We start from the raw sequence: 14,354 nt of genomic DNA on the forward strand, positions 1-14,354 counted from the left end.
AAATTGTGAAAATGATGCATCAAATATTAGTTTTGGATGCATCAATTTGATGCATCAGTTGATACGATCCGCGTTCCGTAGTTAGTCTGCCCCGTCTAATTCTCAAACAGACTGTATTCGTGTTTGGCTTTGTTCTCATTTTCAGTTTTTCTCAAATGTTAGCTCATAGCGTGGAGCATCCGGCGACACTTTCCGGCGTGTCACTGACAACACAAAATAATATGGTCTGACGGACGTCAGTATTCCTTTGGTTCCTTAGTTGGTTTACAGTTATAATCTTTCAAGATGATGCAGATCACAGACTTCCAGAGTAAGTACAAGTTTGACTTTTTGAAACATAAAAATGCTGGAGAAAATCAGGGTTGAGATTGTACTGTTGACACGTCACTTCAGATTATTAGCGTCTGCTACAGATGTTTATCTGTCAATCCTGTAATCCTACTGTCTGTCTGCTCGTTTTACCCCCCCCCCTCTCTCTCTCTCTCTCTCTCTCTCTCTCTCTCTCTCTCTCTCTCTCTCTCTCTCTCTCCAGTCTGCCATTGATTCTATCGGTTTCAGGAACTTTTAGTTTTAAAGAAACTGTAGAGCAAGGAAAAACTTTTAACATCACTATGCCCATATATATACGGGAAGAAGTAGAGCCGAATGATACCCGGCTTCGCCGGGAAGAAGTAGAGCCGAATACCGGGAAGAAGTAGAGGAATACACGGCTTCGCCGGGATGAAAGCGTTATGGACAGTGACCTTCTAAAAATAGTAACGGGAATATCCGGCTTCGCCGGGATGAAAGCGTTGTGGACAGTGACCTTCTAAAAATAGTAACGGGAATATGGATTGACGCCACACGAAGGAAGGGAGATAAACGCAAAACACTGGTCGTATATATATAGATAGAGAGAGAGAACATTTTTTAATTAGGCGCTGCGCTCTCCCAGTTTCCGTTGCGATGATAGCCAATACTGGCTCCTGCAACCTACCCTTACCTGACCAGACCAGTTTCGTCAGCAGATTAAGCTTGGCTTTGATCCTTGCTTTTTCACCCCCTTCCCCTGATGCAGACCCAGTGAATGCAGGGATTGCCTTCAGCAACACAATTGAACTCACGCTCAGTGAGGGAAGTGAAATCTTTATGCGCCCACTGCTAACAGTCATGGCATGCAACATTTTCTTCATCTTTCCCCACTGCGTTTTCACATCCTAGCTAGGCATAAACAAAACTTTGCTCTGTTCCTCTCTCTCTCTCTCTGAGAGTCTCTCGCTCTCTGTATTCTCTCTCTCTCTCTGAGAGTCTCTCGCTCTATGTACTCTCTCTCTCTCTCTTCTGTTTTAAAATTTTTATTTTTTTTAGATATGAATAAATATATATATATGTCATTAGAGTAGTCCCTCTCTGGGTGAGGGCTGGTTGAAAAAAAGCCTGTTTATATTGCTTATGCCACAACCCTCGTAAAATAAAAAATGTTATTTGATTTGGTCTCTCAGACCTGGGAACCCATACGATTTCGCCGTATTTTGTACGCATGATTGTCTAGAATACGATCAGTACGTTCAGTGGGAACAAAATACGACGAGAAAAATACCAAGGCTACTTTTCTTAACAAGCGCATCCCGAGGCCGATTCAGTATTTTGACACATGATTAGTTGTTGTCAGTAAACATTGAAAGACGAATTTGTTTTTACATGTATTTGTAAACTTTATTAACGGTGCGACGGACGTGTGTGAAGCATGTTTGAATCATGGGTGTTCAAACGCGGTGTGATCGAGTACGCTCATTGTTTCTGAAAATACTCCAAGTTTGTCTAAGTATACTCCAAGTGCAAAACAGGGGTTCCCAGGTCTGGTCTCTCCTTTTATCTCGAGGGCAGTGGGTAGTGCACTTGCTTTGTAGCAAGTTCGTAGCTATCGGCGTGAGTTCGAATCTCAGGTTCGGTGAAGGATTTATTTTCCAGGGTCAACTTTGTGCAGACTCGCGTCGGTATTTGAATGTGACTGTGTTCAAGATCCAAATCTCAAACAGAAAATCTCTTTAACTTGGAGAACAGAAAAACACGCAGTCCTCATCTCTCGCCACTTATCATCATGATTTTATCTTGATACTTTGTCTTTGACGAGACAAGCGTAATGCTGGCATGTCGAAGATGACAGCCACGGTGGGCATGTATAAGTCTTATATCACATTACCCGCTAAAACCTCTTCAATAACCGCCTTTTATAGCTTCTGAGAACAATGAGACCTACACCTTTTAGCATGCCATAGCATCATTATATTTAGTCAAGTTTTGACTAAATATTTTAACATCGAGGGGGAATCGAAACGAGGGTCGTGGTGTATGTGCGTGTGTCTGTCTGTCTGTCTGTCTGTGTGTGTGTGTAGAGCGATTCAGACTAAACTACTGGACCGATCTTTATGAAATTTGACATGAGAGTTCCTGGGTATGAAATCCCCGAACGTTTTTTTCATTTTTTTGATAAATGTCTTTGATGACGTCATATCCGGCTTTTCGTGAAAGTTGAGGCGGCACTGTCACGCCCTCATTTTTCAACCAAATTGGTTGAAATTTTGGTCAAGTAATCTTCGACGAAGCCCGGACTTCGGTATTGCATTTCAGCTTGGTGGCTTAAAAATTAATTAATGACTTTGGTCATTAAAAATCTGAAAATTGTAAAAAAAAATAAAAATTTATAAAACGATCCAAATTTACGTTTATCTTATTCTCCATCATTTGCTGATTCCAAAAACATATAAATATGTAATATTCGGATTAAAAACAAGCTCTGAAAATTAAATATATAAAAATTATTATCAAAATTAAATTGTCCAAATCAATTTAAAAACACTTTCATCTTATTCCTTGTCGGTTCCTGATTCCAAAAACATATAGATATGATATGTTTGGATTAAAAACACGCTCAGAAAGTTAAAACAAAGAGAGGTACAGAAAAGCGTGCTATCCTTCTCAGCGCAAGTACTACCCCGCTCTTCTTGTCAATTTCACTGCCTTTGCCATGAGCGGTGGACTGACGATGCTACGAGTATACGGTCTTGCTGAAAAATGGCATTGCGTTCAGTTTCATTCTGTGAGTTCGACAGCTACTTGACTAAATATTGTATTTTCGCCTTACGCGACTTGTTGTTAGACAAGATAGGTGAACAGTACTTACTGTTTTTGGTACAAATGTGATTGTTCTTTCCTTTGACATGCAATACTTCTTCTTCTTCTTCTTCAGCGTTCCAGAATTGTCTGGTTACGTGTGAGCTCGTTTACCTTTCTTCTTCTCCTTCTTCTGCGTTCGTGGGCTGAAACTCCCCCGTACACTCGTGTTTTTTGCACGAGTGGAATTTTACGTGTATGACCGTTTTTTACCCCGCCATTTAGGCAGCCGTACGCCGTTTTCGGAGGAAGCATGCTGGGTATTTTTGTGTTTCTATAACCCACCGAACTCTGACATGGATTACAGGATCTTTTCTGTGCGCACGTGGTCTTGTGCTTGCGTGTACACACGGGGGTGTTCGGACACCGAGGAGAGTCTGCACACAAAGTTGACTCTGAGAAATAAATCTCTCGCCGAACGTGGGGACGAACTCACGCTGACTGCGGCCAACTGGATACAAATCCAGCGCGCTACCGACTGAGCTACATCCCCGCCCACTCGTTTACCCATTTGGGTTCCCCACACTATACTCTGAGAGCATAGTCAGCTCACTCCGCTTTCGTTGAGTAGGCATGCTGGGTATTTTTGTGTTTCCATAACCCGCCGAACTCCGACATGGATTACAGGATCTTTTCCGTGTGCACTTGGTCTTGTGCTTGCGTGTACACACGAAGGGGGTTAAGTCACTAGCAGGTCTGCACATAAGTTGACCTGGGAGATCGGAAAAATCTCCACTCTTAACCCACCAGGCGGCAGCGACCAGGATTCAAACTCACGACCTCCCGATTAGGAGGCCGACGTCTTACCACCACATGCAATATTTATTTAGTGTTAGCTGTTCTGATTTTTTTTCGATTTTAATGCGGGAACCTTGCTTTTGTGAATTTGATTTGTGGAGGTGTCTGTTTTGTCTGTTCCACTGTATTGACACTACCTCGTATAAAATCATTATGTTTGCTGAACATGGTAGGAGAATAAATCACCTTATCACAAAGATCTGCACTCAAACGCATCTGCATACAGACGTTTTTTATGACGGGTAGTAAAGACCTACAGGATGCTCAAAAATAATTTTTTTAAACACTTTTATTTTTTTGCAATTGCAGAGATAGGGGTGGGGTTGGCAGGATTTGGCATTGCATTCCTTTTCCTGGGGATGATGATGTTCTTTGACAAAGGCTTGCTGGCTATTGGAAATGTGAGTTATTTGTGTTCTTTACTCAGTGTAAACATTTCAGTGAAACAGTATGTCAACTTGACATGTTTTGGTGCTGAACTGGCTTGATGGTTAGTCAAAAAAACACTTCCTTAGGATGTTAAAGATGTAATTCATTTTCATAACTTTATATGCTGTTTTTGTGTGATTTAAACCTCTCCTCTTCCTTTTTGTGAATATTTTTTTGGGTTCGTTTTATTATATCTAGTCAAGTTTTGACTAAATATTTTAACGTAGAGGGGGGAATCGAGACGAGGGTCGTGGTGTATGTGTGTGTGTCTGTCTGTCTGTCTGTGTGTGTGTGTAGAGCGATTCAGACTAAACTACTGGACCGATCTTTATGAAATTTGACATGAGAGTTCCTGGGTATGAAATCCCCATACGGTTTTTTCATTTTTTCAATAAATGTCTTTGATGACGTCATATCCGGCTTTTCATGAAAGTTGAGGCGGCACTGTCACGCTCTCATTTTTCAACCAAATTGGTTGAAATTTTGGTCAAGTAATCTTCGACGAAGGCCGGGGTTCGGTATTGCATTTCAGCTTGGTGGCTTAAAAACTAATGAGTGAGTTTGGTCATTAAAAATCTGAAAATTGTAAAAAAAAATATTTTTTTTATAAAACGATCCAAATTTACATACATCATATTCTTTATCATGTTCTGATTCCAAAAATATATAAATATGTTATATTTGGATTAAAAACAAGCTCTGAAAATTAAAAATTTTAAAATTATTATCAAAATTAAATTGTCCAAATCAATTTAAAAACACTTTCATCTTATTCCTTGTCGGTTCCTGATTCCAAAAACATATAGATATGATATGTTTGGATTAAAAACACGCTCAGAAAGTTAAAACGAAGAGAGGTACAGAAAAGCGTGCTATCCTTCTCAGCGCAAGTACTACCCCGCTCTTCTTGTCAATTTCACTGCCTTTGCCGTGCGCGGTGGACTGACGATGCTACGAGTATACGGTCTTGCTGCGTTGCATTGCGTTCAGTTTCATTCTGTGAGTTCGACAGCTACTTGACTAAATGTTGTATTTTCGGCTTACGCGACTTGTTATTAAACAGAGAGCCTTATCCATTGAAGTCTGGCATATTCTAATGTTCACAAATGATTTGGTTTTCAGATACTTTTCATCTGTGGGCTGACCTTCGTCATAGGTCTGGAGAGAACATTTAGATTTTTCTTCCAGAAGCACAAGGTTAAAGCTACTGGCTTCTTTGCTGGCGGCATCTTGATTGTCTTGCTGGGCTGGCCAGTAGTTGGAATGATTCTGGAAATGTATGGCTTCTTTTTACTCTTCGGGTGAGTTTGCTGGATCATGCATATTCAGTGAGATGCACACCTTTCAGTTACACGTATTTCAGCATCTTGGAAACAAATGTGAATGATGTGCAATGTTCCACATCCTCCAGATATCCGAGTGTATCCCAGGGATTTTCATCTTTTCTCCAACAAAAACAAAACAACAAAAAAGGGGTAGGGGGGGGGGGGGGCTTCATACCTCCAGCCAAATGAAATAGGAAAACTTAATTTTAAGTTTGTATAATATTTGGGAAATTTATAAGCAATCGTTTGTAGCACTGAAGTCATTATTTGTTAACGTTGAGCAGTGTTAGTGACGGCGTTAGTGATACTGATACATGTACTGAAAACATGGCTGGTGGCTGAACTGTTTCTCTGGCACACACTAAAGTCGTGACAACTGGATATCAATGCTGCATGTAACATTAATAGGATTACAGCACCTTCCTGCTGGCAGGCTGGTCCATTGATCATCTCCTGTGACAAATGCTCTTTATTGATTTGTTTTGGATGAGTCTAAAATGGTGTTGCTAACACTTTCCTGCTGACTGGAAAATGGTTCGGAAAGAAAAAATAAAATGCTTCATGACCCACCTCATGTAGTTTTATACTCCATTCATCTTGGCTTATCAAGAAAAGTCAAGAGTTTTACATGTTTGGGATGCAAGTGTGTTGATGTTCTTAATGTTAAAATGTCCGTCTGTTTCAGAAAGTAGACATCATTTACAAATGGTAATTGGTATGATATATGATATATTTCTATTTTCAGCGGTTTCGTCCCAGTTGCTGTAAACTTTTTGCGGCGAGTACCAGTGGTAGGGACTATACTCAACCTGCCTGGAATTCGATCAGTAAGTTCTTTCTACAGTCTTTTCCTTTTCTTTAGGTCTGAGTCAACTCAAGCTTTTGTTGTATGGAGTCACTATTGTTGTATTACTATGAAGCAACGAGTAAAGCCCCGTTGTTATTTTTTCTGCAGTCATTGCTTGTGCAAATCTTTAAACAAACCACTAAATGTTATTACTTGAAGGGTCACCACTAGTTGTTGAATCTGTGAGGACTGCAGCCATGGCAACGACAACAACAACACAATACATGAACATAATGCTATTTTCTCCACAAAGTGTTTTCCAGTGAAAATATGACAGTAATGAAAGGTAAGAAGATGAGCATGTAATGAACCTTTCAAATTTGTGAGTAAAATAAGTGTGGAATAAGAAATCATTGTGAAACTTCTAAAAATATGTTTTTTAATGTACCGTATTTACATTGTCTAATTTGCAGCAGAGTTAGGAAATATAAGATGATTTATTGTTCTTTTTCTCCTTTGCAGCTTGCAGACAGGGCGGGAGAGTCAAACTCTATGGTATAATAGCTTTCCTTGTTGTCTGGTGCCAGCGGTGTGGGTATTTGTCTCTGCGTGTGCATGTCAATGAATGTGTATTTGTGTGTGAGAGAGAGAGTGGGTATGTGTGTGTGTGTGTGTGCATTATTTAATGTGCCAGCAGCTTTGCAAGGCAGTATGGTAAATCTCATCATTATGAGATTCAGTGGGTTCTGGCAAGTTGGATGCAGTGTGGGGGGGGGGGGGGGTCAAATGCAATTGTAGTGATTCACATGGAAGTGAAAGTTTTTGTGTGTGTACCCTGTGCGTTTTGTAATGTTAATTTGAAATTCAGTAAAACATTAATGTGAGTTTTGTTATATGTTTGTAAAGGAGTGTTTGCAACTCCATAAGGAAATGTTGCATGTATTACGTGTTTCATCTCACATTATTTTGTTTTTGTTTGTTTTTGCAATATGATCAGAATGTTTGTTGTTACGATCTTATGTACCCTTGAAAAAAGTAGACTCTAACTTATTATCATGGGTGGGATTATTCCGGAAATCCGGATTTGTAATGTCTGTGGTGACGTTTTTTTGGTTGTTAATTATACAAATCCTTCAGCATCTGGGGGCCCCCTCCAGGATTCATGACATTATTCAGTCCCACCCATGTATTATTCTAACAGTTGTCCTGAGCATTATTTTATGAATGAGATTATTTTTGCAAATTTCACTACAAGCATTTTTGGATCACACGCCTTAGTTTGGGATGTGTTGCAATCATGTGTAGATTGGCGTTGCCACATCTGTGGTCCCTTAGTTTTAAGAACTCAAACAAATTCTACTTAAAATAAAGCTTTCAGCTATTTTAAGGGCTGTCTTAAAATGGAGATTATGCAAGTGTGGAGGCTTTCTACTGAGAAATCCTGAGAAATAAATCTGGAAAAAGAAAAGGTCTTAAATTAGAGGTATCACTGAATCAATACTACCATGATGAATAATGATTAAAAAAAACTTTGCCACCATATCCATTGGTTTCATTCACTGATGCATACTCTTTTTTTTCATGTTTTTTTTTATTTCACTGTGAAATTCCATCTCACACGGCATTAAGTCTCAGGAAACATGAATACACGCATGCAGGAAAGAAAAAAAAATATGGGTAGCGCCGTATTGTATGGCAGCTCGCTTTTTCCAGGGAGAAAGCAGCCCGAATTTCCATGAGGGTAACCTCACTGGACTATAAATCTTATCCAATCCAATCCAATCCAATCCAAACTGAGCTTTGAAGAACAAAGTAATTTGTCTGGTTAAAATACAAGATCTCTCTGTTTATTTTATGTTGAAAGAAATTTTCCCACCTTCACATATTGAAAAAAAAAGAAAAGAGTATGGGTCACCCTCACTTTCTAAAATGACATATGTTCTGGAAACAAAGCTGAGTGTGTATGGATGATCTATTATTGTACATGTAGTACGTACGTGTTGCTGATGCGTGTGATTTCTGCATACTCATGAGTATATGAACTGAAATTCAAGGGATGAAGTGGATTACATCAACTTACTGGTATAAATGGTTGTTGCACAAATTAAGGCATGCATGGAAAGTTGCCTGCTTAACCTTGCTGACATTTTTGAGTGTTTAATTACAAACAGTACTTGTTTATGTTATGCATGATACGAATAAAGTTAAAACCAAGTTGACTGCATTTTTGTGGGGGCTGTTTTCTTGTTTTTTTTGTGTGTTCTGCGCTGTTATCCTTTACTGTTACAATGTTTGTTTTGTATTCTCATGTTTATGTTCTCTCTCTCTCTCTCTCTCTCTCTCTCTCTCTCTCTCTCTTTCTCTCTCTCTCTCTCTTTCTCTCTCTCTCTCTTTCAAATTTATTTCATCTCTCTCCATTTGGAAGTCAAGATCACTCCGTCCATACGTTGTAACAACATTTTCTTTCTGTCTTTTGCAGGATAAAGTTTGAGTGTGTGAGCTTTACACTTTCCTTTTTTCTCTTTGTTTTCCCTCCTTTGTTATTTGTAAATGCCAAAATATTGTGAGTGTCCTGGATTGTATGTTGTCAACTTTGGTTACCTATCATTCTGACTTTCGCGGGTAATACAAAATTGTATCATTTCATTATTGACCAAAATCCATGTTCATTTCCATAAACTTGAATGAATAATTGTTCAGTATGTTTGAAAGTAGAATACTTGTAAAGATAAATAAATACCATAAAAACTGAAAGAAGAAGTAAAAAAAAAACCACACACTAGGAGAATGCATGCAAGAAAGAAAGTGCATCTGAAAAGAAATCGCTAATGCCTTGTAAAGAGAAAAGAAAACCTTCAGCTGTGTACTCGAAACAGGATTGAAAAGAATCAGACTGCGAACTAATCGCCAGTATTATTTGGCAATATAATGTTATTAACCTTTAAATCAATATTGACACTCTTTGCTTTGAGAGATTATTTATCAGGCATGGGAATTGTCCGCCGAACGGAAAAAAAAATTTTCCGCCGAAAATGCAAAAGTGTCCGCCGAAAAAATAAAGGGGGGAGGCACACAAAAAAAGCACCGGTTACTTTTGCCTTTGCGCAAAAGTCCGCGAAAACTTTCCGTACTTTGTTCACGCACTGCCTCAGTTACTTGAACTTTTATGTTTGAAAGTAAACCAGATTGCACAGATTGTGTTACAAGTTACATTTTCCTGTTTGTCTCAACAGATCAAATTTTTTAACAAATTTAAACCATATAATACATGTATATATTTTTTTTCTTCAAAAAAGAAAAAATTGGTACTAAAAACTCTGATTCTAAAAACAGAATTTAATGGCAAACTTGGAGCTCAGATGACACCAGATTGCACCATCTGGGTTCTTTGGAGAATTTTTTTTCCGGGGGGGCATGCCCCTGGACCCCCCTAGTAAGGCTAGGCGCTTCGCTCCGTCGACTTGACGCTTCGCGTCTTCAGTTATAAATTTTCAGCCTTTTTTACAATTTTCAATTCCCATGCCTGATTTATAGACTTCGAGGACATGGGAGGAATGACAACAGCTGTATTTTGTAACTTAATTGTAAACAAACAGCTTCTATTCCGCTGCTTACCTGAATGAATGCTTCACTGAATCTCAAGCAAGAGAAGAAACATTTTCTCTTTATTTACCTGAAATGTGTGTGTGGTTCTGGTATTTCTGGGTTTCAGCTCTTTTCTTCTTCACGCTGTCATCTGTTTTCTCCTATCAGCTCTTGAAAATTGTAGTGTAACATCAAACATGATATGACAGACTGTTTCTGCTTTTATGGGTAACTCTGAACATTTAAAGATATATATATATATATATATGAATTGAAGGAGCTGCTCAACATTAAAAATCAAAAATGAATGAACATTATTAGTTTCAACCAGAAATCCGCCATAATACATTGGTTTTTTATGCAGTATCATTCACCATTAGTTCTGTGTGGTAAGTGTCATTAACACAATAACAGCATGAATAACAAATTAAGAAAACGCTAATAAGGCAGTACATGTAGTACATATAATTCTGGGAATCTTTTGTTGGTCTGCTCCTTTAATTTAATGGTGACGGGAAGGGTGTTTAGATGGGAACAGGTATTTAGGAAGTTGCGTTGTCTTTAATGGTGAAGGAAAGAAAAAACATTTTGTGATAAGGGTTAAAGTACTGCGACCATTTTGGAAGGTTAATACAGTACAGCTGGATATATACTCGCAGTTACATTTAAATCTTACCCTCATTGAAATGTCAGGATATGTAACTATCTGAGACAGATTGCTCAAGGGATTTGAAGATATGATTTCAATATGTGTGGCATGCCTGTACATGTATATATATATAGTTAAAATCTACCAGCCAGTTGCTAGAGTTACATGTACATGTACCTGCTTTGATATAGTCCAAGAATGAGGGATTGCTTCTACTTGTAGCTGTACTAGCTTACCACATGTCATTCTGTAGATACAACACAGTTCATGGGCATTGTATTTTCTTGTAGAACCTGAACAAAGTGTCGTTCTTGCTCCTGGTCCTTCTTCTTTACCTTTCGCTTGGACAAAACGAAAGAATGTGTTTGCATTCTACAGTCTTGTGTTCACGTCTAAAAGAATCTTATGAGATATTGTGCAGTTCACTTTGTCAGTTGATGCACATGTCTTTCATGATTGCTCCTATAGTATTTAATTTCAGTGAAAGTGAAGAGTGACACTGCCAGGGAAAGTGAAAAATTATAACGTAACGATGCAACCACTGTTGTTTCCAATGCAATTTCTGATGGGTACCGGTATTTTATGTTTATGTTCTTCCTGAATAAACCTGAATGTGAAAATGCACATGGGTTATGCAAGAAAACTGTATTCTTTGCAAATTGCAGTTCATTGTGTGGTAGAACAAAAATGATTTAAAAAACGTATTAAGTCTTTTGTTTTGAATGTTTCACCAGCTTGAAAAATGTCTTATAATCAGTCAAGCTGTTTAATGTACTTCAGGAACATTTATTTAGCTTAATTTTTCGTGTTTTTTTTTTACATTTAGTCAAGTTTTGACTAAATATTTTAACGTAGAGGGGGGAATCGAGACGAGGGTGTAGTGTATGTGTGTGTGTAGAGCGATTTAGAGAAAACTACTAGACCGATGAAATTTTACATGGGAGTTCCTGGGTATGATCTTCTTCTTCTGCGTTCATGGGCTGAAACTCCCATGTACACTCGTGTTTTTACACGAGTGGAATTTTACGTGTATGACCGTTTTTACCCCGCCATTTAGGCAGCCACACGCCGCTTTCGGAGGAAGCATGCTGGGTATTTTCGTGTTTCCATAACCCACCGAACTCTGACATGGATTACAGGATCTTTTCCGTGCGCACTTGGTCTTGTGGTTGCGTGTACACACGAAGGGGGATAAGTCACTAGCAGGTCTCCACACAAGTTGACCTGGGAGATCGGAAAAATCTCCACTCTTAACCCACCAGGCGGCCGCGGCCGGGATTCGAACCCTCAACCTTCCGATTACGAGGCCGACGTCTTACCACCCCGCCACAGCGCCCGTCCCTGGGTATGATATCCCCAGACGTTTTTTTCATTTTTTTGATAAATGTCTTTGATGACGTCATATCCGGCTTTTCGTGAAAGTTGAGGCGGCACTGTCACGCTCTCATTTTTAAACCAAATTGGTTGAAATTTTGGTAAAGTAATTTTCGACGACGCCCGGACTTTGGTATTGCATTTCAGCTTGGAGGCTTACAAATTAATTAATGAGTTTGCTCATTAAAGTTGTCATTAAAATCGATTTTTCGCAAACAGATTTAAAATTGATTGCATCGTATTCTTCATGACATTCTGAATCTAAAAATATTTACAGATGTCATGGTTACTCTTAACCCTTAGGCTGGTTGTCGCGACATATGTCGCGCTACTTTACGTATACTGTCACCTGGTTGTCATGTCACCTGGTTGTCACGACATATGTCGCGCTACTGGCTCAGTCTGTTTGGTCGGTTCCGATTACCTCCCATGGCTGCGAAAATCTATATGACCGTTTTTGTTATTTTTCTCTCTGTTATTGTTAATTCACCAGTGGCTATGTAACATGTGTTACAGAATTGCACCAGTGTAAGGGTTAAAATGTGATCACAATTAACGAAAATAGATTAATTAGTCTTACGATTAAAATTTAAGAAATCGATCCAAAAATGATTTCATCTTATTCTTTATCGTTTCCTGATTCCAAAAACATATAGATATGATAGGTTGTATTCAAAACAAGCTCAGAAAGTTAACACGAATACAGAAAAGCGCGCTTTCCTGCTTAGCACAATACGCTACCGCGCTATTCTGGCGTGTGCATATTACTGCGTTTTGCACGTGGGAGGTGAGCGATTTCCTTCTCGCGGGGATTGACGAAGCCGGCTGTACTCAGTGTCTTGGTGAAAAAAATACAGTGCGTTCAGTTTCATTCCGTGAGTTCGACAGCTTGACTAAATGTAGTAATTTCGCCTTACGCGACTTGTCTATTTCTTTTTTTGACTGTTACCTCTTTGTCAAGAAGTCTTTCTCTTTTACTCTGCATGCAATTTCTGTCCTGTCTTTTCTGTCAATCGTGTTATATTTTTCTGTTGCTTGTTTTTCTTAATGTTGCTAGTCGTTTTTGTTTCTTCAAACTGGATGCATTAAAACTCAAGTTGCCCTGAAAGTCAAATTTTGTTCCAGTTATCTATAGCTTGTGACATCACAAAAAGTACCAAAATGTGTGTGTGGTGATGATTGGATGTGGTCTGGGTGGCCGAGTGGTAAACGCACTTGCCTCGGAAGCGAGAGGTTGCGAGTTCGACCCTGGGTCAGGGCGTTAGCAATTTTCTCCCCCCTTTCCTAACCTAGGTGGTGGGTTCAAGTGCTAGTCTTTCGGATGAGACGAAAAACCGAGGTCCCTTCGTGTACACTACATTGGGATGTGCGCGTTAAAGATCCCACGATTGACAAAAGGGTCTTTCCTGGCAAAATTGTATAGGCATAGATAAAAATGTCCACCAAATACCGTGTGACTTGGAAAAATAGGCCGTGAAAGGTGAATGCTCGCCCTAATAGGCTTGAGGTTTGCTGGCCGATGTGAATGCGTGATATATTGTGTAAAAAATTCCATCTCACACGGCATAAATAAATCCCTGCGCCTTGAATCCGTGGTTGAGATATGTGCGCGACATAAATTCCATAAAATAAATAAATAAATAAATGTGGAGGTAGTATGGTGTGTGTGTGTGTGTGTGTGACTTTTACGTGTGGTTCACTGAACAGAAGCATAAAGCAAACTGACAGAAACAGATGAGTAAGCAAAGGATAGCAAACAACTTCATATATTGCTAAAAAGCATCCATCAAAAGATAAGATGTATATAGCCAATTACTGTGCCTCGTATACACACACACACACATACACACACATGAAAACACAAATGCCATACATGCAAGCTCATGTACACACATACACACTCTAACAACAACAACGAAACACATGTTTGTTAGCAGTTCGTCAATCACGTATAGGGGACCCTTATCTCAGCTGTATTACAGAATAATAACAGCAATACATAAAGATACCAGATATTTTAAAAAAAATTTTAGGTCAACGAAACAAGTGAATACCTTCAACATTCATGATGATGATTAACACTATCGAAAAACTTGCATGGCTACAAAATTTCCAAAACAACATCACTTTAAGAAAACATGCTCCCAGGTTTCAATACAGTATTAATGACATCATGTTTGCAATGGCAGTGTCATTAAAATACGTTGCAACTTCGAAAGTGAAAGTAGACAAAGAGTAACGTCCCTTGATCAAC

At 39.0% G+C, this 14,354-nt stretch overlaps 1 protein-coding gene across 1 annotated transcript; it reads left to right on the top strand.

The window, feature by feature from the left end:
* Positions 1–148: 148 nt before the first annotated feature.
* Positions 149–13,208, top strand: LOC138970959 (vesicle transport protein GOT1B-like). Its single transcript, XM_070343545.1, has 6 exons — positions 149–310; positions 4,261–4,352; positions 5,503–5,681; positions 6,451–6,532; positions 7,015–7,047; positions 8,972–13,208. The coding sequence occupies exons 1-6, from the start codon at positions 286–288 to the stop codon at positions 8,981–8,983; spliced, it is 423 nt and encodes a 140-aa protein (XP_070199646.1). The 5' UTR covers positions 149–285; the 3' UTR covers positions 8,984–13,208.
* The last annotated feature ends 1,146 nt before the right edge of the window (positions 13,209–14,354 follow it).

The sequence above is a fragment of the Littorina saxatilis genome, linkage group LG7, assembly GCF_037325665.1.
Source record: "Littorina saxatilis isolate snail1 linkage group LG7, US_GU_Lsax_2.0, whole genome shotgun sequence".
In the NCBI taxonomy this organism is placed as follows: domain Eukaryota; kingdom Metazoa; phylum Mollusca; class Gastropoda; order Littorinimorpha; family Littorinidae; genus Littorina; species Littorina saxatilis.